We start from the raw sequence: 24,733 nt of genomic DNA, 5'->3' as shown, positions 1-24,733 counted from the left end.
GCCCTGGGCACAAGGATTCAAAGGTTTCTTCTAGGAAACAGGCTCCTGCAGGGTGGGGGCAGGGAGGCCTTTGGGCCTGGCTGGGCGGGGCAGCCTCCTCCCCCACAAAAGCTTATACAGCCTCTGCCAGTAACAAAACCCTTTGGGTGCCTGGGAGCACGGTGCTACTCAGAAGCCTCCGGAGCCCACAGAGGAACCAGCATGGTGGAGTTTGCGCCCTGGTCCGTGCCATGGGAGCGCAGGCTGCAGACCCTCTCCGTCCTACAGTGGGTCTTCTGCTTCTTGGCCTTGGGTAAGCTAGCTGGTCTTGAGGGCTGGGGACACGGTGGGCACCTGCAATTTAGGTGCGCTCAATGCGTTGATGGTGGAGAGACATCGGTCCTAACGGGGGCTTGGCTGTGCTGAGTCCCTGCCCGGAGGGTATGGTCGGTGTGGGCACAGGGTGGGGCAGAAGCCAGGATCTAACTTTCCTGGGCTGTGGATTCCACCTTAGTACTAGGACAGAGCACCTGCCTCCTGCTGCCTGTGGCTGGGGGAGAATCTAGGCAGTTCCAGGAAAGGGTCCCTCAGGCTACTCAGAGGGGATGGATTTCCTTCCTTCCTTTCAGAGAGCAGGAGACAGAGGGAGAAGGGGAAGGAGGGAGGAGAAAGGAACAGGGGAAAAATTGAATGGGGAGAGAAAGTACAGGCTGAATGTGGACTAGGGAGAGAGTGGGTTACCAGGTAAACGTGGGTTGAACTCCAACTGGACAACGGACCAGCCGTGTGGCCTTGGCGGACCCCTGCCTGACCTCTCCAGGCCTCTACTTGACTCATCTGTGTAATGGGATAGCAATGCTGATCTTGCCGTGCTCTTGTGGGATGGAATGAAGAGACGCGTTTACCCTGCCCAGCACAGACCTGGCTGGGCCCTGGGCTGGAATCACACGGGAGAATCCTTTACCTCCCCCACCCCCACAGCGAACACATCTGTTAAGGCTGGGAGGCCACAGCTGCCCAAACTTCAGCTCTGCCGAAGGGAACATTTTTGAGGAGGGCCCAGCACTGGAGGATTGGGAAGAGAGGTGATTGGGAGTGTGTGGGTTCCTCATTTCATCTGCTGGCACCAGACCGGGCAGCAGCTGCCACCCCAGGATGGTGCTCAGCCTAGTCACAGGCACCACTGTCCGGGTGTTAAAATACGGACGCACTCTGTGTAGGTTGGTCAGCAGCCATCTCACACACACACACACACACACACACACACACACACACACTGCCACTACCACCAGGTGCGTTCTCAGAACCTCACAATTTTTCGAGGGATTCGCCCCAGCAAAGCAGGCACTTAGGTACCCTGCCCCTAGCCTAGCCTCCCCTGTGCCTTTGGGCAGGTGACTTAACTTTCCTGGGCTGTGTCCCCCATCCTAAAGGTTGTTAAACATTTTAAATATCCTTGGTTATCCCCATGACACAGATGAGCAAAGAACTGAGTGAGGTGCCTTAAATGCCAAAGGTTGTAGAGTCCTTAAATGCTGTAAGTGTCAAAGGTTGTGGAGTCCTGCGCTCCTCCTACTGACACGGCAAGAGGGGGGAGGAGGCAGAGGGCGGAGAGAGGGCAGAGGGAGTGGGAGGAGGTGTGGGTTAGGAGGCTGTGGGAAAAGCATGGGCAGGGAGGTCTATGCCCAGGGCAGACTGTGAGTGCTGGCTCCTGGACAAAGGGCATTCGGGGCCCAGAGGCAGTCAGGTGCAGCCTAGGGATCACAGGAGATAAGGAACCTCATACTCGGCCTGCCTTGTGTGAGCTTTCTGAGCACAAGTGTGTTTGGCGGGCTGTGCCCACCCCCCAGCCCTGCCGGTAGCCTGGGAACCTGGAATGTCAGCAGCAGCTCAGAGGTCAAAGTCACCCTGAGCCTGGAGGACTAGAGGAAGGACAGCTGAGAAAAGGGATCTGGGCCCGCAGGTGCCGGGAGTGGGAGGTTTTACCTTATCCCTTATCCTGGGGGCAAAGGAGAGTCCCAGGAAGGCTTAAGGTCGGGGAGTGACAGGGTCCAATCTGTGTGTTAAAGGGCCCTGTGGCTGCTGTGGCGTTATCTATGTGGTATGGGGTGTGGGGAAATAGATCGAGCAGGGAGCAGTCACAATCTTGATCAAGGCTTACCCATAGGCCAAAGCCAGCCCACTGATTGTTTCTGTTGTTTGTTTCTTTTACAATCTTTGATTCCAATTTTAATTAATTAATCAATTAAATCCCCCCATAGACCCCCTTCACCCTGCTCCCCCTCCAAGCAATTGTATTTGCACAGGCCATGAGGTTAAGAATGGTTTTTACATTTTTAAATGATTGCATTTTATTTTATTTTTCAAATCTTTATTGAAAGTATTACATATGTCTCTCTTTTCCCCCCATTGACCCCTTCTAGCTCACCCCTGCTCCCTGCCCCAAGCCTTCACTGCCCTATTGTCTGTGTCCATGGGTTAGCCATATATGCACACAAGTTCTTTGGTTGATCACGGCACCCAGATTCCCCAGCCTGTTCTATGCTTCTATGTCTCTGGATCTATTTTGTTCATCAGTTTACTTTGTTCATTAGATTCCACATATGAGTGAGATCATGTAGTACTTGTCTTTCTCTGACTGGCTTATTTCACTTAGCATAATACTCTCCAGGACCCTCTATGCTGTTTCAAAGGGTAAGAGATCCTGTTGTTGTTTTATTTACTGCTGCGTAGTATTCCATGGTATAATTGTACCACAGCTTTTTTATCCACTCATCTACTGATGGGCACTTGGGCTGTTTCCAGATCTTATATTGTAAACTAGAGGCCCAGTGTCCCTCAGCCCGGCCTGCACCCTCTCGCAGTCCGGGACCCCTCATTGCCTGCAGCAGAGGCGGGAAAGGCTCCTGCCACCGCTGTGCTCGCCAGCCGTGAGCCCGGCTTCTGGCTGAGCAGTGCTCCCCCTGTGGGAGCTCACTGACCACTAGGGGTGCAGCTCCTGCGTTGAGAGTCTGCCCCTGGTGGTCAGTGCACGTCATAGTGACCAGTCGTTCCACTGTTTAGTTGATTTGCATATTAGGGTTTTATTATATAGGATTGTGCTACTATGAACATCGGGGTGCATACATTCTTTCTGATTGGTGTTTTGGGTTTCTTAGGGTATATTCCTAGAAGTAGGATCACTGGGTCAAGTGGTAGTTCCATATTTAATTTTTTGAGGAAACTCTATTCCATTTTCCCTAATGGCTGCACCAGTCTGTATTCCCACCAGCAGTGCACAAGGGTTTTTTAATTTGCATCTCTCTGATGATCAGTGCACTACTTTGAGCATTTTTTCATATGTGTCTTGGCCATCTGTATGTCTGCTTTGGAGAAATGTCTATTTAGGCTTTGCCTATTTTTAAATTGGATTGTTTGTCTTCCTTTTGTTAAGTTGCATGAGTTCCTTATATATTTTGGATATTAACCCTTTATCAGATGTATCATTGCCAAATATGTTCTTCCATACAGTGGGCTCCCTTTTTGTTTTGTTGATGGCTTCTTTTGCTGTGCAGAAACTTTTTATTTTGACGTAGTCCCATCTGTTTATTTTCTCCTTCATTTCCTTTGCCTATGGGAGATGTCTGAAATTTTGCTGCCTCTGGTTTCTTCTAAGATCTTTATGGTTCCCCGACTTACATTTAAGTTTTTTATCCATTTTGAGTTTATTCTTGTGTATGGTGGTCTAGTTTCATTTTTTGCATGTATCTCTGTCCAATTTTCCCAACACCATTTACTGAAGAGACTGTCTTGACTCCATTGTATATTCTTGCCTCTTTTGTGAAATATTAATTGAGCATAATGGCTTGGGTTGATTTCTTGGGTCTCTGTTCTGTTCCATTGATTTATATGCCTGTTCTTGTGCCAGTATCAGGCTGTTTTGATTACAGTGGCTTTGTAGTATAATTTGATACTTGGTATTGTGATTCCTCCAACTTTGTTCTTTCTCAAGATTGCTGTGGCTATTTGGGGTCTTTTTTGGTTCCGTATAAATTTTTGGAGTATTTGTTCTAGGTCAGTGAAATATGCTATTAGTATTTTAATAGGGATTGCATTGAATCTGTGGATTGCTTTGAGTAGTATGAACATTTTAATGATATTAATTTTAACAATCCACGAACACAGTATATTCTTCCACTTGTTTATGTCTTCCTCTATCTCTCTCTTTTTTTTTTCAACGTCCTGTAGTTTTCTGAGTACAAGTCTTTTACCTCCTTGGTTAAGTTTATTCCTAAGTATCTTAAAATTTAAAAAAATATATATTTGCATTGATTTCAGAGAAGAAAAGAGAGAGAGATAGAAACATCAATGATGATAGAGAATCATCAATCTGCTGCCTCCTGCATGCCCCCTACTGGGATTGAGCCCTCAAACCGGGCATGTACCCTGATCTGGAATTGAACAGTGACCTCCTGGTTCATAGGTCAACGCTCAACCATTGAGCCATGCCGACAAGGCCTAAGTATCTTAATTTTTTTGTTGCAATGGTAAATGGGATTATTTGTTTAGTTTCTCTTTCTGATAACTCACTATTGGTGTATAAAAAAGCCATCAATTTCTGGATGTTGATTTTGTATCCTACTACATTGCCAGTTCATTTATTAAATGTAGTAGTTTTTGGTGGAGTCTTTAGGGTTTTCTATGTACAATATCATCTCATCTTCAAATAATGAGAGTTTTACTTCTTTCTTTCCAATTTGGATGCTTGCTGTGGCTAGGCCTTCCAGTGCTAGAGCTAGAATAAGAGTACTAAAAGCCAGCGTCCCTGTCTTGTTCCTATTCTTAGGGGAAATGGTTTTAGTTTTTGCCCATTTAGTATGATGTTCATTGTAGGTTTGTCATATGTCCTTTATTATGTTGAGATATGCTTCCTCTAGTCCAGTGGTTCTCAACCTTCCTAATGCTGCGACCCTTTAATACAGTTCCTCATGTTGTGGTGACCCCCAACCATAAAATTATTTTTGTTGCTACTTCATAACTGTAATTTTGCTACTGTTATGAATCATAATGTAAATATCTGATATGCAGGATGTATTTTCATTGTTACAAATTGAACATAATTAAAGCATAGTGATTAATCACAAAAACAATATGTAATTATATATGTGTTTTCCGATGGTCTTAGGCGACCCCTGTGAAAGGGTCGTTCGACCCCCACAGGTTCGTGACCCACAGGTTGAGAACCGCTGCTCTAGTCCCACTTTGCTGAGAGTTTTTATCAAAAAATGGATGTTAGATTTTGTTGAATGCCTTTTCTGCATCTATTAATAGGATCATGTGATTTTTATCTTTCAATTTGTTTATGTGATGTATCATGTTTATTGATTTGTGAATATTGTACCAGCCTTGCAGTCCTGGAATGAATCCCACTTGGTCATGGTGTATGATCTTTTTAATATATTGCTGGATCAGATTTGCTAATTTTTTTTTTAATTAAATCTTTATTGTTCAGATTATTACATTTGTTCCTCTTTTTTTTCCCCCCATAACTCCCCTCCTCCCAGTTCCCGCCCCACCCTCCGCCCTCACTCCCCACCCACTGTCCTCATCCATAGGTGCACGATTTTTGTCCAGTCTCTTCCCACATCTCCCACACCCCTTTCCCCCCCAAGAATAGTCAGTCCATTCCCTTTCTATGTCCCTGATTCTATTATAATCAACAGTTCATTCTGTTCATCAGATTATTTATTCACTTGATTCTTAGATTCACTTGTTGATAGATGCATATTAGTTGTTCATAATTTGTATCTTTACCTTTTTCTTCCTCTTCCTCTTCTTAAAGGATACCTTTCAGCATTTCATATAATCCTGGTTTGGTGGTGATGAACTCCTTTAGCTTTTCCTTATCTGTGAAGCTCTTTATCTGACCTTCAATTCTGAATGATAGCTTTGCTGGATAAAGTAATCTTGGTTGTAGGTTCTTGGTATTCATCACTTTGAATATTTCTTGCCACTCCCTTCTGGCCTGCAAAGTTTCTGTTGAGAAATCAGCTGACAGTCGTATGGGTATTCCCTTGTAGGTAACTGAGTTTTTTTCTCTTGCTGTTTTTAAGATTCTTTCTTTATCTTTTGCTCTTGGCATTTTAATTATGATGTGTCTTGGTGTGGTCCTCTTTGTGTTCCTTTTGTTTGGGGTTCTCCGCGCTTCTTGGACCTGTAAGTCCATTTCTTTCACCAGGTGGGGGAAGTTTTCTGTCATTATTTCTTCAAATAGGTTTTCAATATCTTGCTCTCTCTCATCTTCTGGCACCCCTATAATTCTGATGTTGGTACGCTTGAAGCTGTCCCAGAGGCTCCTTACACTATGCTCCCATTTTTGGATTCTTTTTTCATTTTGCTTTTCCAGTTGGATGTTTTTTGCTTCCTCGCATTTCAAATCATTGACTTGATTCTTGCGCTCCTCTGGTCTGCTGTCGGGCGTCTGTATAATATTCGTTATTTCAGTCCGTGTATGCTTAGTTTCTAGTTGGTTCCCCAATATAAGATCGAGGGTCTTATTAGTTTTCGTGTAGATCTCATTAAGTTTATCGGCAGCTTCTAAACAGTTCTTGAGAGACCTTAAAAGTGTGGTTCTGAACTCTATATCTTCCTTTGACAATTTTGTCCTGTTTCTTTGTCTCCGCATTTTGTTATGCTTCCTTGGTGCACCCTCTAGTGGTCTTTGTTCGCAGTCTTATAGTTAAATCTTGATTGTTGTAGCTAATTCCAGGGAGGGTTTGACCTCCAGGCCAAGTGGCTATAAGAATCAGCTGTGTCAGCAGTGAGAGAACTTCTGTCCTCTAGGGAGGTGCTAATCTAGCCTTTGCCTGAGGCTATCCGGCAAATGCCTGTGTGCAGGGCTTGGGCAGGGCGGGTCGAACAGGATCAACAGGGTGGGCCGTGGGCCGGAGAGAGCAGTTATGGCGGCTCTCCGTCCTGTCCCCAGGGGCTCTGCCTCTCTGAGTCCCAGCACCCGCTGCAAAGCTCGGAGAGAAAGCTGCACTCGCTCTGACCGAAGCCAGACAGTCCCGCCTCTCCCGTCTGAGTCTGGGTCCCCAAAGACTCGCCCGGATCTGGTGCTCAGAGTCTGCGACTCCCTCCCGATTGAAAACAACAACCGCGCCCTCCGCCGCCAGCCCGCTCCGCGCACTCCGCACCTCAGAATTTGACTTCAGCACTGCGCCTCCTCTGAGTGTCCGTGTGCGTTTCTCTTTCCTCCTAGTTGTAGGACTTCCACTCAGCCAGCGTTCCTGTGGTTCTGGGTGATGTCCCTTCCGTTTTTTGGTTTCACTTTTGAAGTAGTTGTTCAAAGCAGCAAACTCCGGTGTTAACCTATGCCGCCATCTTGGTTCTCTCTCCCCCCAGATTTGCTAATATTTTGTTGAGAATTTTAGCATATATGTTCATTAGGGATACTGGCTTATAATTCTCTTTGTTTGTAGTGTCTTTATCTGGTTTTGGAATTAGGATAATGCTGGCCTCATTAAAAGACCTTGGAAATGTTCCTTCCTCTTGGATTTTTTTGAAATAGTTCGATGAGGACAGGTATTAGTTCTTTTTTGAATGTTTGGTAAAGCTCCCCTGTGAAGCCATTCAGACCAGGTCTTTTGTTTGCTGAGAGTCTTTTATTATTATTATTATTACTGCTTCTATTTCCTCAGTTGTTATTGGCCTGTTTAAGTTTTCTGATTCTTCCTGAAATCAACTACAGTAAAAACACTCAAAAACATTCAAACACATGGAGACTAAATAGCATGTTATTAAACAATGAATGGGTTACCAATGAGATTAAGAAAGAAATAAAAAACTTCCTGGAAACAAATGGAAATGAACACACAACAACCCAAAATCTCTGGGACACAGCAAAAGCAGTTCTGAGAGGGAAGTTCATAGCACTACAGGCCTACCTCAAAAACCAAGAAAAATTAATAATAAACTATTTAGCCCTACAACTTAAAGAATTAGAAAGAGAACAATAAGAAAAGCCCAGAGTAAGTGGAAGGAAGGAAAAATAAAGATTAGAGCCCTAACCGGTTTGGCTCAGTGGATAGAGCGTCGGCCTGCGGACTGAAGGGTCCCAGGTTCGATTCTGGTCAAGGGCATGTACCTTGGTTGGGGGTACATCCCCAGTGGGGGCTGTGCAGGAGGCAGCTGATCAATGATTCTCTCTCATCGATGTTTCTAACTCTCTATCCCTCTCCCTTCCTCTCTGTAAAAAATCAATAAAGATATATTTTTTAAAAAGATTAGAGCAGAAATAAATAATATAGAGACTAAAAAAAAAAATACCCCTCCCCTCCAAAAAATCAATGAAACCAAGAGCTGGTTCTTTGAAAAGATAAACAAGATTGATGAACCCCTAGCCAGACTCATCAAGAAACAAAAAGAGAGGACCTGAATAAATAAAATCAGAAATACAAGAGGTGAAGTAACAACTGAACACCACCGAAATACAAAGGTATGTGAGAAAATACTATGAACAACCATATGCCAACAAGCTGGACCATGTGAATGAAATGGACAAATTCCTAGAAAAATGCAATCTTCCAAAACTGAATCAGGAAGACTAAATATTTGCATTTTAAATGGCTATGTGACTATGTAATATCCTCCAGTTTGCCTCTTGAGCTGAAAAGTCTAAGATATTTACAATCAGGCCCTTTAAGAAAAAGATTGCCAACCCTGGTCTAGGGAGGCCAGCAGTGGGTGGAAAGAAGTGGCCTCTCTCGAGAGGTATTTAGGAGATGGGGTCCAGAGGGCAGGATTTAAAGGCTGGCGGGAGAGTAAGTTGTGGGGGAGTAAAGACTGCACATTAAATGAACAGCTGGTCCCCTCTGGAGTTAGAGGCGGCATTGTGGGGAGTGGCGAAAAATGGCTGAAGACGCCAACCAGGACCTGGCACCGTGGACTCGGGGCCAGAGCCACATACTCTCTCAGTGGGTTACTCTGCTGCATCTCTAGCTCCTGGAAGTGTTGGAGTTGATAATATTTGTTGAATGAATACGTGGGAGCGTGATGTAGCCAAAACAATAGAATTGAATCCCAGGTCCCATCTCACTAGCTCTCTGTGTGCCCTTAGCCAATTTGCACACCTTCTCTAGACCTTTGTAAAGTGGCATTTAAAATTTTTCCCCCTCAGAGTTGTGAGGATTAAATGAAAGAAAGTGTCTCCCTTCCTAAGTGACCTTTAGTCTGGATTTTGCCTGCTGACAGGAGTGAAAGGGTGAACCCAGGGTGAGGGGGCCAGTCCAGTAGAGGAAGGTCTGTCTGGTTAAGTGCAAGTGTCCTGTGTCCATCACCCCCCAACCTTTATTTTCTGACTGCAAAACTAATACATGCTATTGTAATACCTCCAAACAAAATGGGAATCCTAAAAGTAAAAGATTTCCCAAAATCTTACCCTCCAGGTAGCCACTATTAACAATTTGTTTTTATTCTCTGGAGCTGATTTTCTTACAGTGGGAGTCACCCACACACACTTCTTAAAAATTTTTTCCCCTTTATTGATTAAGTATTACAAATGTGTCCTGATCCCCCCAATGTCCCCTCATCCCCCCAATCCTGCCCTCACCCTCACCCCTGTTGTCCACATCCATCGCTTATGCTTATATGCATGCATACAAGTCCTTTGGTTGATCTCTCCCCCTCACCCCCACCCTCCCTTACCTTCCCTCTGAGTTTTGAGCATCTGAGCGATGCTTCTCTGTCTCCACATCTCTTACCCACACACACTTTTCATTTTGCCCATGGGGTTTAACCCTAACTTTTTTCTAATGTGAAAAATAGATAAATAAAATTTAAATCAATGGTCCCACCATTGTCCCGGAGTCCTGTCTCCTTCCTCCTGACCAGCAGGAATCCTTCCATTCTCTATGCACATGCAACCACATACGTGCAAACGTTCTTTCCCAAGGCCCTGCGACCTTGCTGAATCCATGTAAGTTCTGGTAACTTCTGTAAATTCCCTAGGGTAGTCTATGTATTGAATTGTGTGCCTGTGAATAGAGACAGTTTGCTTCTTCCTTTCCAGTCTTGATGCTGTCCATTCATTTTTGTTTGCTTGTTTTTTTAATGTATTGTTACATATGTCCCCTTACCCCCTCCCCCTGCCCCCTGTCCCCCCCCCATTCACCCTCTCCAGGCCACCCCCGTGCCCCTCTCCCCCAACCCCTCCCCCCTCATCCCAGGCCTTCACCACCCTATTGGCTATGTCCCTGGTTATGCATACAAGTTCTTTGGTTGATTACCTCTAACCGACCCACCCTTCCCCACCTTCCCTTCGAGATTACACAGTCTGTTCTGTGCTTCCATGTCTCTGGATCCATTCCATTCATCAGTTTATTTTGTTCATTAAATTCCACATATGAGTGAGATCATGTGATACTTGTCTTTCTCTGACTGACTTATTTTGCTAAGCATAATGCTCTTCAGGTCGCTCCAGGCGTTCATTCATTTTTCTTGCCTGTGGCACTGGCCAGAGCCTCTGGTACAATGTTGAAGGAAAGTGGGGACGTTTCTCCTTCACCAGGAAAGAGCATGCAGGCCGAAAGCAACTCGAGCAAAAGCTAAGAGACCGAAAGGTCTCAGTGAGCAAGCAGTTCAGTGTTCCTGGGTGTGAACACGGGCGGGCGGTGAGGCTGGAGCAGGAGGGTTGTTGGGCCAGCCACACAGAGCCGAGCTGCTTGGGCTGTGCCTTGAAGTTATGGAGAAACCATGGGAGGTTTCATTGGGGGGGCAGGGGGGAGGGTGCTTGCCGGGCGTGTCTTTGGGAAGATGGAGCAGAGGGGGGACAGACAGAGGACTGGGCACACAGAGTGTCTCCTTGTTCTCTGAGGTCCCAAAATATGGAAACTAAAAGCAGTTAATACAGTCAGTTGTCTGCCAGGCATTTATGGAGAACCTGGTGAACGCAGACTGCAGTTGGCCCTGGAACAACATGGGGGTTAGGGCGCCAACCCCCTGTGCTGTCGAAAAGCCATATATAACTTTCGACTCCCCCCAAAACTTAACTACCTATAGCTTATTGTTGACCAGAGCCTTACAGATAACATAAACAGCCAATACATATTTTGTATCTTCTATGTATCATATACCGTATTCTTACAATAAAATAAGCTAGAGAAAAGGAAATGTAATTAAGAAAATCGTAAGGAAGAGAAAACACATTAATAGTACTGTAGTGTATTTATGGGGAAAAATCTGTATATAAATGGACCCATGAAGTTCAAGGGTCAACTATACTTTACTGGAGGGAGGGAGGTGGAGGGGAAGACCCAAGTGAATAAGCAACCTGGTGTAGTGTGTGTGATGGGGGGGGGGGGGTTTGGAGTTAGACCTACGCAGGTTAAAATCCACGCTTCAGCGTGACGTTGGGCTGGCTGCATCTCTCCTCTTTGAAGGCCTGGGAAGCTGATCTCTTCTTCCTGGGGCCGTGGGCTGGATGGGCCAGTGCTGCTGGTACTGGGCATTTCCTTCCTCTCAGACCTCTCACCTGCTTCTCTCCCCAGCTCAGACCTGCATCATAGTCTTCATAGGCCTCCTGTTCACCAGATTCTGGTTCGTAAGTGTCCTGTATGCAACTTGGTGGTACCTGGACCGAGACACGCCATGGAAGGGCGGCAGGCGCGCCCAGGTCCTAAGACGCAGCGCCGTATGGAAGTACATGAAGGACTATTTCCCCATCTCGGTGAGTATGAGGGCTGGCTTGGGTGTGGCCAGGGCTAACGTGTCCCACTTCTCCATGAGGAAAGCGGGGCCCTGTGTGGAGTGAGAAGAGCCAGGGCTACCACCACTGTGGACCATGGGGAAGAGTCCGGCCATGGTTTCCCGGCCATGGGCATGTGCAGCCAGGATGAGGGCTGAGGAATGCACAGGATTTGCAAGAGCGCTGTGGGGCATATCGTGGGGCCCGCATGTGTGTCTTGTAGGTGTAAACCCCCTGCAGTGCGGGCTTGGGCGGAGGGAGATAATAAACTCAAGGTCCTAAGAGACCATCTACTCCACATTCATCAGATGACACACTGACACCCAGAGGGACAAAGGTATGACCAAGGCCACACAACAAGTTTTTGTTTTGTTTTTACTGGTTTTAAGGTTTGTGCATTAACTGTGGGTAAAGGAGAAGGGGAGCGAACCGGTCCTCAGGTTCTCGCCTGCTCCTAACCCTGGTGTGCTGTGCCAGTGTGTCCTTGGGTTGGGCCTTGCCCCATTCTGAACCTCAGTTTCCCCCTGTACCCAGTGAGCAGACTGATCTCTCCTACTCTGAGTGCCTTGAATCTCTGACTCTCTGACTCTCTGACTCGAGGCACCTCACGACCCTTCTGAACAATTGACCCTGGACCCAAAGATTAGTCCTGAGTGAAGCACACCCCTGGATTCACAGACCCTTCAGCTTCTTTACTGAGCCCCCGACAGACGCAACCCTGGACGTAAGCAGCTGGGCAGGGCTGTTGCGTTGGCCGGATGAGATAGGATCGGGAAGGCAAGGGAACACGGAGAGGTGCCAGGCAGGGACAGTTGGAAACAGTAAAGAAAAACAAAAGGTATAGAATGTGGTCTCTGGAACTAGATGGACTAGGTTCTAATACCAGTCCCGCCACCCACCAGCTGTGTGACCTTGGGTGAGTCACAGTCTCTCTGAGCCTCAGTTCCCGCACGGGTGATGTGGAGATGATGCCACATACGTCACTGGGCTGCATCCTGGGGTTCAATGAGACAGGGGGTAAAGTGCCTTGTAGGTTCTCAGTAAGCTGGTGGCAGGATAATTTTACCGAGTCAGTGGGGAGTCTGGGAGGTGTGGGCGTTGCTGCAAGTCTGATAGCCCAGAGCCACGGCTGCTTTGACCTTTACAACTGCTTGGCTTCTCCTCCTCCATCCAGATCTCCACCTCTTCCTGTCCCTCCAGCAGTCTGTTCTGCAGCTGATAAAGGGGAAAGGAGGGGAGGAAACGGGCTCCCTGAGGTTAAACAGTCAGCGGCAATCAGCACTCCTGCATCATTTCCAAGAGTCCTGAGGCCCAACAAGGACTAGCAAAGGCTGGGCAACAACTGGGGTACAGGAGCCCCTAGTATTCCAGTAAAAAGTTCCTGCTGGGCAAAGGACAAGGGTGGGCAGGGCAGGGCAGCAGGGCGGGGGCTGGGCAGAGGGCAGGAGCTTGGCCAGCAGAGACTTCCATGCTCATGTTGAAAAGCAGAGCGAGGGGGCAGTGCTGAGCTAACCTGAGGGGGCCAGGTGGGGGTGATCTTCCTCACCCCGTACTTCCACTTCCTCTGCAGTGTGCCCTTCCAGGACATTGCCACCAAAGGCAAGCAGGGGCCCTGGCCGGTTTGGGTCAGTGGATAGAGCGTCAGCCGGTGGACTGAAGGGTCCCAGGTTCAATTCCGGTCAAGGGCATGTACCTTGCTTTCGGGCACATCCCCAGTGGGGGGCATGTGAGAGGCAGCTGGTTGATTTTTCTCTCTCATCGATGTTTCTAACTCTCTATCCCTCTCCCTTCTTCTCTGTAAAATCAATAAAATATATATATATATATTTTTAAAAGGCAAGCAGGGCTTGCTGGGTCCTAAAAGGAGCCATGGGCACATCGTGGGCAGGCTGCCTTATCCCCACTCAGGATTTCTGAGCTTGAGATCTGAACTCCCTTCCCTCCCTCTCCTCCTCCCAGGCCAGGGCTTGCTCTCTGGTTCCAGGAAGGTCAGCGTTTCCATGGGAAAGTGTGGACAGCAGCTTCCAAGCCACAGAAACCTTAAGCAGGTTCTGGCCTCTGGTGGAGCTTTGTGGAGTCTCACTCTGTGGTCTCCCCTCCCACTGTGAGCTGAGTCTGCAGCTGGACAAGCAATGAGTCCGTGCTGCCTGTCACTACTTGAGCCAATTGACAGGGTTGAATCATACATGAGCGTTTATTCCAGTATTGCCAGCAGCACGGGAGAGCAGCAGGTCATCCACAAAAATCTGCTCTGCCCCCACCATAAACCAGCTGCTTATATTGGGTAGAAGGACAGAGATTACACGGGGAAGTAGCAAAAAGGGCAACTGGGCTGTTTACAGGCATACAAAGGGCTGGGGATCTTCGAGCTGCGGTTCTGGTTTCTGCAACGGGCTGTTAATCTCCTGATAACAGGCAGCTCCCAAACCGGAGGAAGGGCTTCATTTCCAGGTGCGCTCCCAGGTCCCGAGTACAGCTGTCAGCCAGGCTGTGCCTTCCTGAATCAGAATAAAACCATCGTGGTTAACAGAGCATGATGAATATTCCTGACAATTGTGGCTGGTTCCCCAGCGTTCTGTTCCTGTCACTATCAAACCCCAAGTTCGCCAGGGAAGGAAACGGGTCAGCACAGGCGCAGGCCGCAGTATGGCGTCTGAGCAATGCGCCTGATGTTCAGTGTGAATGAAGCAGAAGGTCACCTGGGGATGAGGTTAGAGACTTTTTCAGGGACAAGGGAACAGAGGCCACGGAAGACCATCTTACAGAACTGGGACTCCTCAACTGAAAATTCTCCAGGGGGCTGTCATCCAAGGGCCCACCAAGGATAGCATCTGGCTCTTTGCACCTGGAGCTGCTGCCCGTTGCAGGTCTGGCAGGAAATGATGCTGAGGTGGCTCTGAGCCTACCCTACCCCGGCCAGGTAGCTCTGAAGGAGGGTTTCTCAATCTAGGCACTACTGACAATGGTGGGACAGTGGGCTTGCTTTGCAGAAATTCTGCCTGCATATAGTGTTTCCGGATTGATGCCCCCTGCAGGCCTGTTGCATCACCGCCCTGCAGAGGGCTGGCAGTACCACCAGGTGGCCAGCAGAGGGCGAGATGACACGCACTTTTACTTTGCCCGTCTAGGCTGGGAACCTGTAGGGGTGGGGCTGTGGCCTCCAGATTCTCTTCCCTGTAGTCTCCCTGGAGGCCCTCCAAATCTCTCTGCGAGGACCTTGGGGTGAGCAGGAGGTAGGGAGTCCCAGCTCTGCTGGAGCTCCCCCCCCCCACCCCCCTCCAAGCCACATTCCCAAGCCTCTGCAGTCGCATCAAATACGTGCAGATTTCTGAGCTCCTACCAGTTCTTACTGATTTTTTGAATTAGCGTCTAGTGGCGGAATTTCAGGCAAAATTAGGAAACTGTGCCTGGGCCCTGGACTTTTCTAAACTCACCCTATGGCAGTGATGGCGAACCTTTTGAGCTCGGCGTGTCAGCATTTTGAAAAACCCTAACTTAACTCTGGTGCCGTGTCACATATAGACATTTTTTGCTATTTGCAACCATAGTAAAACAAAGACTTATATTTTTGATGTTTATTTTATATATTTAAATGCCATTTAACAAAGAAAAATCAACCAAAAAAGTGAGTTCGCGTGTCACCTCTGACATGTGTGTCATAGGTTCGCCATCACTGCCCTATGGGCTTCCTAAGAAGCTGACGATGGAGAGTGAGGCCATGTTTGCTGTGGGAGGAGCTGTCCACCTCCCGACTAGGACCAGTGCCTGGGAGCTGGGTTTCCCTGTGCGGATTTCCTCATCCCAGAGCAAACTGTCCACAAGGCCAGGGCCTGAGGAGGGTCAGGTCTGGAGGAGTCTAGCACACAGACCTCTGTGGCCAGGGCTGTGACCTGATGTCAGGAACAGCTGCAGTGCGGGAGATCACCCCTCCCACCCACACCCGGGATGATCCCTCAGCTCCTGCACAGCCCTGCAGGCATCACTAGGGACTTCCTGCCCCAACTCCCAGCTCAGCCACCTCCCAACACACTGAGGTCTCTTAACCTAAGTCGGAGAGACGCCGGTGCCTGGCCACCCAGGATAGAATTCCAGCTCACTCGGGCCTGGGACGGACGGGCACTCATTTCCTTCTGCGATGGCTCCTTTCACTGTGGGAGGGCTCTGTCTGTGAGGTCTTCCTTCACAAGAAGATGGGGCCTGTCTCCTGGGACCTTCCCAGGAGTCCTACCTCTGTTGGCGGCACAGGGACCGGGCACAGAGAACAGCTGTCCCCTCAGCCCTATGGCTGCCCTGCAGGGATTGGGGGCCTCCATTCCTGTTGACTCCACTGCCTTTGCTGCCACTCCCTCCTCCAGCCTCGTAGCTCTCAAGGCAGCTTTCTCAGCACCGTTGACATTTTTGGGTTGAATGAGTCTCTGTTGTGTGTGTGTATATGGGGCAGGGAGGGATTTCTGATGTCTGACTTCATCCTGGGTCCCTACCCACTAGATGCCAGTAACACACCCCTCCACCAGCTGTGACAACAAAAAATGTCTGCAAACATTCCCTAATGTCCCCTCTGGGGGCAGAGGGGCTGGGCAACTGACCCTGGTTGAGAACTGCTGCTCTAGAGCCTGGGTGGGGTGTCTCCCAGACTCCTCCAGACATGACCCTTCTCTCCTCCCAACGATCTAAGTCCTGGCCACAGTTACCTTTTTATCTGGACTCTTAAAATGTTAAAAAACAAAAACAAAAAAACCCAGCCTGGCCGGCATGGCTCAGTGATTGAGCATCGACCTGTGAACCAGGAGATCATGGTTCGATTCCTAGTCAGGACACATGCCTGGGTTGCGGGTTTGATCCCCAGAGGCAGCCGACCGCTCAATGATTCTCTCCCATCACTGATGTTTCTATCTCTCTTTCCCTTTCTTTTCCTCTCTGAATTCAATAAAAATATTTTAATTAAAGAGAAAGAGATGGGTCTGGGCAGACATGGTAGAGCCACAGCCCCTCACTGTCCTCCCTCCCAGCCTAGGTCCAGTCATCCTCTCCTGGGAGCCTGTGCGCAGGGTCTACTAGGCAAAGGTCTTGGGATTCAAAGTAGGAACACCCCTGGGAGAACTGAAAACATGTTTGCGCTGAGACTTGTACACAAATGTTCATGGCCATATTATTGGAAATGGCCAGAGACCATTAAGTGGACAAAGAAAATGTAGCCTATCCATACAATGGAATAGCATTCAGTCATAAAAAGGAACTGATGCAGGCCTCAACATCGATGAACCTGGAAACATTCTGTGAAGTACAAGAAGACGGACATAAAAGGCCGCATGTTGAATGATTCCATTTATATGAAATTTCCAGGAGAGGCAACTCCATAGAGACAGACAACAGTGGCTGCCAGGGGCTGGGGGAACGCGAAGTGACCGCTCTGGGTTTCTTCCTGGGGTGCTGAAAATGCTCTAGAATTAGAAATGGTGATGGTTGCCCACCTTTTAAACATATTAAAATCACTGAGTTACACACTTTCAAAAGGTAAATTTGATGGTATCTGAACTATATAAATAAAAAAAAGCAACCCCCAGAGCCTAGCAACCTGGCCGTGCCCTTCCCCAGCTGCCACTGCCTGGTGCCAAGCCCAGCCTGAGAGGACATGCGCCCATGAAGGGGCTTTCCCCAGCCAGCCTTCTTAGCTTGGTCACATTCCCTGCCCCGGAGAGAACTGAGGGAGCAAGCAGAGAACACAAACCTTCCCTCTCTGTGTTTAGCACACCTGAACCAAGTAGCAACCTTGCCAGAAAGGCATCATCACTGTCCTGGGGACAGAGGGGAAACTGAGGCAGGGCTGGGCAAAGGTCATGTTATGGGCCAGGGGCAGGACCTGGGTCTCATGACTCCCGGCTCAGTGGAACCCAGGAGACACGTCAGAACAGGATCGGGGCAGGGGTTGGCTGTATCAGCCTCATCCGTTCATGGTCTCATTCTTTCCTTCCTTCATTTCAATCACCCGGGGAGCATCTCCTCTGATTCAGGCCTGCATCCGGGATACAGTGATGCCTCACTGGGCAGTCGCTAATCTCCAGGCCCTCGCTGTGATGGCGGGATACCCTGGGCACAAGGGGCAGATGGAAGAGGTCAGCCCAGAAAGTCAGCAGACCAGTCTCAGTGGGATAGCGACGCCCCCTCAGTGCACACACCCGGACACGCACGTGTAGATGCACGAGCAGATACTGGCACAGTTGCCTAGACAAGGCCCTCACACTCACCAGGACAGCTCTCTCTACACAAAGACTTATTATTAAGGGGATAATCATTCAGCCATTTGTTGATTTATTTTGCTCGTGTCCTTCATTATTCATTTAAAGTAGGTAATACATTCTTGTTCAAAATTCCAAAGGGACTCATCCCGTCTCCCTAGTTCTTTCCCCAGAGGCAACTGTGACAACCAGTGTTTGGTGCCTCCACATACAAGCACATGCTGGTGGCGATCCTCAAGCATCGTCTTGCCCCTGGCTGTTGCATCTGACAGCCAGGTGTGGCCAGCTTCCTCTCTCAGGAGAGGAGGGGCTGCGCCACACTTCTCTATGGCTGCACAGTGGTCCATTGTGTAAACGTCTCAGGATTTGTCTAAAGGGGCCCTGTTGACGGACATTTGGGTGGGCGGGTGCCAAGTTTTTGCTGTTACCAAAAAACGATGATGCTCCAGCTAATGATCTTGTTCAGATGTCCTGTTGCACTAGCATGAGAAACCCCGTAGCTAAATTCCTCAGCAGTGGAGCTGCTGGGTGGAAAGGCCGGTTACATTTTTTTGGTTGTGATAGATATTGCCAAATCACCTTGATGGAGGTTGTACACATTACCTTCCCTCCAGCTGAGCAAGAAGGTGTATAAGAAAGGAGTTGAGTGCAGGAAGCGAGGGATGTCTTTAAAGAAACACCGCCAACCGGGCTCCCGAGGAGCACCTTTCCCGGGGGGGGGGGGGGGGGGAATCTCTGGTTCTCTGTCTATTTTGACATCCAATAGATTCCCGCTGCCTGAGTGGGAGAGCTTTGTCCTTGTCTGGGAGGCAATGGTCCCTGCAGCCTTTTCGCAAAGGGTCAGCGGTTACCCGGAGGGCACACTGTGGTGTGGGGGAGAGGCAGGGGGTGGGTGCAGACCAAGTCCAGGTCAGGGACAGGAGAAGCTGGAGGAAGCAGAGAGGCCCAGATCCCCATTGCTGTCCCCAGATCGCTGCAGGCTGCTCCGAGGGTGGACAGCATGGCCTCTGGGGCCTCAAAGGCAGCAATAAGAACCCTCGGGGCATGACCTGCTGAGAGGTTCAGCTTGGTGACAGGATGAACTTTCACCCTAGCAAAGCTGAGCCACAGTGGAAAGGGCTCTCCTCACCCCAATCCGGGAATGCAAACTGCAGGGCCTTGGCAGCCCTATCAGGGAGCCTCTTGGGGGGCTGGGGGGTGCGGAGGGGTACACGTGGGCTTCAGGGCCCTCTAACTCTGATGGCTGTGGCTCCCAGAAAGCGGGACACTGGGGCGGGCTCTGCAGCTACACGCAGTCACTGCCCACAGCAAAAAGCCTGGCAGACGCAGCCACATGGCAGCCTGGTCAGTAACCGGCAGGAGCAGCATTTGTTAACTCAGATCCAGCCCCCTCCACTCACCCCACTTCACCTGGAAACTGCTAATGACAAACAGCTCTCCTCTCCCACTCAATCTGCAATGCCCGGGGTCCCTGCTGCACCCTGCAGGCTGCAGGCCCGAGCAGACCCAGGCACGTTCCTGTGCCAGCAGAGCCGCCGTGAGGGGAGCAGAGAGCCACGGGTGAGACGCGAGGGGTAAAGAGGACTGGAGCTGGCCTCCTGGTCTGCACCCGAACAGGACTCCTCTCCCAATATATCCTGCAAAGGCTCATTCCCTGGTCTTAAGTGCCAGTTTTCTTAAATGGAGTTTTGTGAAATGGGGTACTCCGGCATGGCGCCCCCGTGTGGCCATCTGATGTCTCCTAATTCTATCCTGTCAGGGAGCAGTCTTGGTCATGGCAGGGCACCCGCAGACCTGAACTCCTCAGCAGTCCCGGGAGGGAGGGGAGACAGGGCCAAACGCCCTCCCTTTACAGATGAAAAGCCTGGGAGGGAAGCCGTTTGCCCAGAGCCCACTGCGAGTCTGAGCACAGCCGGCACCTGGAGACACCCCAGGTGCCCTCACACCGCATCTCAATCTTCCTGAGAGCCAGAGGCTCAGCTGGGGAGAGACTTGGCCAAGGTCACCCTGGAGAGCGTCAGGGCCAAAGTGGGGACGCAGGCCCAGCTCTGGCTCACTAGGTTGTGTCCCTGCAGCTGGTCAAGACTGCTGAGCTGGACCCCTCCCGGAACTACCTGGCGGCCATCCACCCCCACGGGGTCCTGGCCGCCGGGATCTTCGTCAACATGTGCACCGAGAGCACTGGCTTCTCCCAGCTCTTCCCCGGCATCCGCCCTCACCTGATGATGCTGAACCTGTGGTTCCGGGCCCCTTTCTTCCGGGACTACCTCATGTGTGGGGGTGAGTCTTCCCCGCCTGGGCAGCCAGGGAGGTGAGGCTGCCGGCCTGGGAGGAGGGAATCTGAGGGGGGTGGGGTAGGGGCGACCAGTATTTCTGGACTTCTTCCGGGAGCATGAGCAGTAAGAAGGAGGCTAGACTCAAGGAGCACTTCCCACAGCACCATGAGGGCAGTGAGCGTGGCGAGGGGCTTAGGCATGGGCGGGAAGACTCAGTCCCAGTCCTCAGGAACGCCCAGCTGGAGTGGGGGGGGGGTGGACCAGGCCTCTGTGGGCACTTTTGGTGATCTCTTTGTTGGGCCACATCCACCCCCACGGTCCCTGCCCCTGACCCCATCACTGACCACCTTCCTCTCTCCCCAGGGCTGGTGACATCAGACAAGGAGTGCGCTGCTCACATTCTGAACAGGAAGGGCGGGGGCAACCTGCTGGGCATCATTATCGGGGGTGCCCAGGAGGCCCTGAACGCCAGGCCCGGGGCCTACAAGCTGCTGCTGCGGAACCGCAAGGGCTTTGTCAGGGTGGCCCTGACGCACGGGTATCTGGGAAGAGGGCTCTCGGTTCCGCTGGAGATCAGCAGGGGTTTATCTGGGTGGGAAGACAGCAGAGACTAACGGAGTTCCTGTTGGGGCAGGGAGATTTCCCAGTCCATTGGCAAACGCACGTGCTACTGTGGTGAGACCAGTCCTGCCTCGTGGCCAAACACCCACAAAGGGTTCTGGAATGGAGACTTTGGGACCGAAGGGCTGGGTGGGAAAGGACATATGGCCCAAAGCCAGCACTAGATCCGAGGCCTCTGGGATGTGAGAGACTGGAGTTCGGCGCGTATCGCAGGGCTGTGCTCTTCCTCGGAGCACTCTGGCTGGAGCAGGCGAGGTTTTTCCGCAAAGCTGGCAGAGGGTTTCTATCTGGGAGGACCTTGAGGCATTCTGGCCTATCCGCCATGGTGCCCCGGGGAGGTGGCGGCTCTGAGAAGGGGCCAGGACCTGCCCAAGGTCAGAAAGCGAGGCTCTGGCAGGTCCGGGAGACAACCTAGGCCTCCTACTTCCGGCCCAGGGCTCTGTCCTCTGCTCCAATGCCTGGGCCCTGCGGGAAGCTAGGTGACCAGCCGGGGCCTTCCTCGGGGCCTCCGACATGCCTTCTCTCCTCTGTCTCTCTCTAGGGTGCCTCTGGTGCCCGTCTTCTCCTTTGGGGAGAACGAACTCTTTGACCAAGTTGAGAACTTGCCTGGCTCCTGGTTGCGCTGGATCCAGAACCGGCTGCAGAAGATCATGGGTATTTCCCTCCCGCTCTTCCACGGCCGTGGCGTCTTCCAGTACAGCTTCGGCCTTTTACCCTACCGCCGGCCCATCACCACCGTGGGTGAGCCAAGACCCAGGCTGGGAGGGGGTCGCTCACAGGGAAAGGGGCCTGGGCTGTGAGCTGCAAGGCGGACACAGGGACGGGCCAGACACATCTTTGCCCTCACGGAGCTCACATTCTAGACTGTGAAACAGACACACAAGCAGGCGACCCCAACAGGAGGCAGTCTGGGATGAGAACTGTAACAGGGGCACAAAGAACAATGGTTGCTACTGATTACTGAGCACCTACTGTGTGCCAGGCACTGCAAGGCTCTCTTACATGCCATACAGTGGCTCAGTTTCTCCTGACAGCCTTCAAGGTAGAGACTATTATCCCCATTTCATTGATGGAAACAGGCTCAGAGAAGTAACTTCCAAAAAAGTCACACTGCCTTCGAGTAACAAAGTTGAGGTTTGAATCAGGATCTGTTTGACTTTTCTTTTTTTAATATATTTTTATTGATTTCAGAGGGGAAAGGAGAGGGAGAGAGAGACAGAAACATCAATGATGAGAGAGAACCATTGATTGGCTGCCTCCTGCATGCCCCCCACTGGGGATCGAGCCCACACCTGGGCATGTGCCCTTGACCGGAATCGAACCCGGGACCCTTCAGTCTGTAGGCCAACGCTCCATCCACTGAGCCAAACCAGCTAGGGCAGATCAGAGAAAGAGGGTTTAATTCTGACCCAGAGGATTAATAGGCTTATTGGAAAGGGTGGGTACAAGGGAAGGGCATCCCACATCTGTTAGAACTGTGTGTAAAGCAGCAATTGGCAGGCCTGGGTCAGAGCCGGGGGCTTTTCTTGTGAATAAGGGCATGAGCTTTATTTAGAGCATGGACGTAGCACCGGGGTTTCCTATTTGGACACCTCATTGCTTTCTTCTTGGATTCCAACCAGGTTCCCCTGACGAGGCCTGGAGAGAGGGGTCCCTTTATCTCCACCCACCCATTCATTTGTTAGTTGAGCACACACTCGGCGCACCCCTTACCCCAGGACGTGCCCTGTGCTGTGTGGCAATATTTTCATGAGCGTTAATACTGCCGCTGCCTCCAAAGCTATTGCTGAGAGGAGAAGCAGGGGGGCTGCCTTCTCAGCCGGGCAGAACCAGGGGGAGAGGCTCCTTGGGGCCTCCCTGACTCCTCCCTCGAATGCAGCGGGCACTGCAGCCAGCGTGGAGGGAGAGCGGCAGGAAGAGCTGCCCAGGCTGCAGGCCTCCTCATCCTAGAAGTCACAGGCACTTCTAAGCAGGGCGTCTTCGACTCCCAGAACCGTATGGCCCAGAGGTTAAGAGCACATCCCCAGGCACTGAGTCTCCCTGGCTTTGCTGACCTTCTGTTGTTGTTGTTAATCCTCCCCTGAGGATATTTTTTTCCCATTGATTTTTAGAGAGTGGAAAGGAGGGAGGGAGAGAGAGAGAGAGAAACATCAATGTGAGAGAGAAACATTAATTGGTTGCCTCCTGCAGACACCCCATCAAGGCTGGGGATCGAACCTGTGATCCTTCAGTGCGCAGGCCGACGCTCTAACCACTGGACAAAACCAGCCAGGGCTTGGCCATGCCACCTTCAGCAAGTTGCTTAACCCCTCTAAACCTCATTGCCTCATCTACCAATGGGAATCAAGCAGGTTCTATCCCCAGATGATGGTTACAAGGATTAAAGGGGCCAGCGCACGTAAAGCACCCAGCACATTTCTCGGCATTTTGCAATGCCAGCTGGTGGTGCTGTCACTGTATCTGAATGAATCTTGGAGTTGCTCTAACGTCTTAGGATTCGTCACTTGAAATAGGGTTGAAAGGAACAGCAGTAGGAGCACTTCCCTGCCCCAGGGGCCCCTGCTCTGGCCCACCGCCCCCCTCTGTGTCTTGCAGTGGGAAAGCCCATCGAGGTGCAGCAGAGACCACAGCCCTCGCAGGAGGAGGTGGACCAACTGCACCAGCGCTACATCGACGAGCTGTGCAGCCTCTTTGAAGCCCACAAGCTCAAGTACAACGTCCCGGAGGACCAGCACTTGGAGTTCTGCTGAGCGCCTCCCCAGAGGAAGGGGCTGCCCCAAAGGGCAGGGCTGGCATGAGGGAGCCCACGGGAGGCGCTGTCATCTGAGAAGGCTTCCTGGAAGCTTCTGTTGAACATTATCTCCAGAGTCTTCCAAGCCTCCTGCAAATCCAACCCCAAGTCACAGCTGACAATGTGGGAGGGGCGACCAGACACACCCTGGGGCACCCCTGCAGGTCCCCATCTCCTCGATCTGCTCGTCCGGGAAATGGGAGAGAGGGCTGGAAGAGAATGGTTTCCGTCCTCCGTTGTAATGTCACTCATCGGACAAAGAAAAGAGAGCAGCAACCGATGACCAGGTTTTTCTTCCTCTACCTTGAATGACACTGAAAAAGAAGCCACCAGCTCCAGCCCCTTCTACGAGCTCCCTCATCCCGCACCCTGGACGCCCCAGCTCCTCGCTCCCCAGCTGGGTAAGGAGAACCGCACTGTGTCACTGGCAGGCCTTTCCCCCCTCCCTCTGAGCCTCAGTTTCCCTGACTGAACAAGAGGGCCTACGGTCTCAGCTCTGACACCACGTAGGCTGAGAGCTCCATGAGGTGCCTCCTACGTGTCCTTTGTAACTTCAGCCCCTTCCTTAGCACAAAAAGGGGGCTCCGTGAACTTCCATTCAATAAATGAAAGGACTCTGCGTTAGCTTCTCTTCCTCTACACTCCCCAGTGCAGAGGGATCTGATCCCCAGCCTGGCCCTGTCTCATCTTCCCAGAAGGTGAATCTCTGGACTCAGATTGGACCAGAGAATGTCATGTGGACTCTTCCTTTCGATCTGTCGGCCCCAAGCGGACCACCCCTGGCCCTGTTCTGTTGGGAAAGAGGGGAATGGGTATGTTCAGACACAGGGCAGGCCAGGACAGAGGATAAAGACCAGACGTGAAGAGTGGATGTTAGTGTGTGTCTGCAGGGGAGTGGGGGTTGAGATGAGGACTGATGCCAGGCGGGAAGAATCTGGGTTCCGGGTTTGGGACAGGCGTGCAGGGGCAGGATGGCTGGGTAAAACGAGTCCTTGCGAATCCCCCTCTTCCGCCAGCAGGGAAGCAGGCTCTTTCTGCCCAGGAGAAGGTCATGCCAACAGCTACAACATGGGGCATTTTGAGAAGTGTAAATAAATTTGGGTTCAAA

General features: G+C 50.7%; 1 protein-coding gene across 1 annotated transcript; it reads left to right on the top strand.

Moving 5' to 3' along the window:
* Positions 1-24,244, top strand: MOGAT2 (monoacylglycerol O-acyltransferase 2). The gene is made up of 6 exons (XM_059708409.1): positions 1-292; positions 11,505-11,683; positions 20,013-20,217; positions 20,577-20,751; positions 21,376-21,575; positions 23,430-24,244. Exons 1-6 carry the CDS (start codon positions 202-204, stop codon positions 23,582-23,584), a joined length of 1,005 nt encoding a protein of 334 aa, XP_059564392.1. The 5' UTR covers positions 1-201; the 3' UTR covers positions 23,585-24,244.
* The last annotated feature ends 489 nt before the right edge of the window (positions 24,245-24,733 follow it).

The sequence above is a fragment of the Myotis daubentonii genome, chromosome 9 (assembly GCF_963259705.1).
Source record: "Myotis daubentonii chromosome 9, mMyoDau2.1, whole genome shotgun sequence".
NCBI lineage: Eukaryota > Metazoa > Chordata > Mammalia > Chiroptera > Vespertilionidae > Myotis > Myotis daubentonii.
Note: the sequence above shows the minus strand (reverse complement) of the source record. Positions and strands in the feature narration are given on the sequence as shown.

What these genes read in the sequence shown, in the direction of transcription:
- MOGAT2 (XM_059708409.1), top strand. Translation starts at nt 202, where the DNA reads ATGGTGGAGTTTGCGCCCTGGTCCGTGCCATGGGAGCGCAGGCTGCAG. An exon ending in AGGACTATTTCCCCATCTCG is followed by an intron (nt 11,684 to 20,012) that starts GTGAGTATGAGG and finishes GTGTCCCTGCAG; the next exon opens with CTGGTCAAGACTGCTGAGCT. An exon ending in CCGGCCCATCACCACCGTGG is followed by an intron (nt 21,576 to 23,429) that starts GTGAGCCAAGAC and finishes TGTGTCTTGCAG; the next exon opens with TGGGAAAGCCCATCGAGGTG.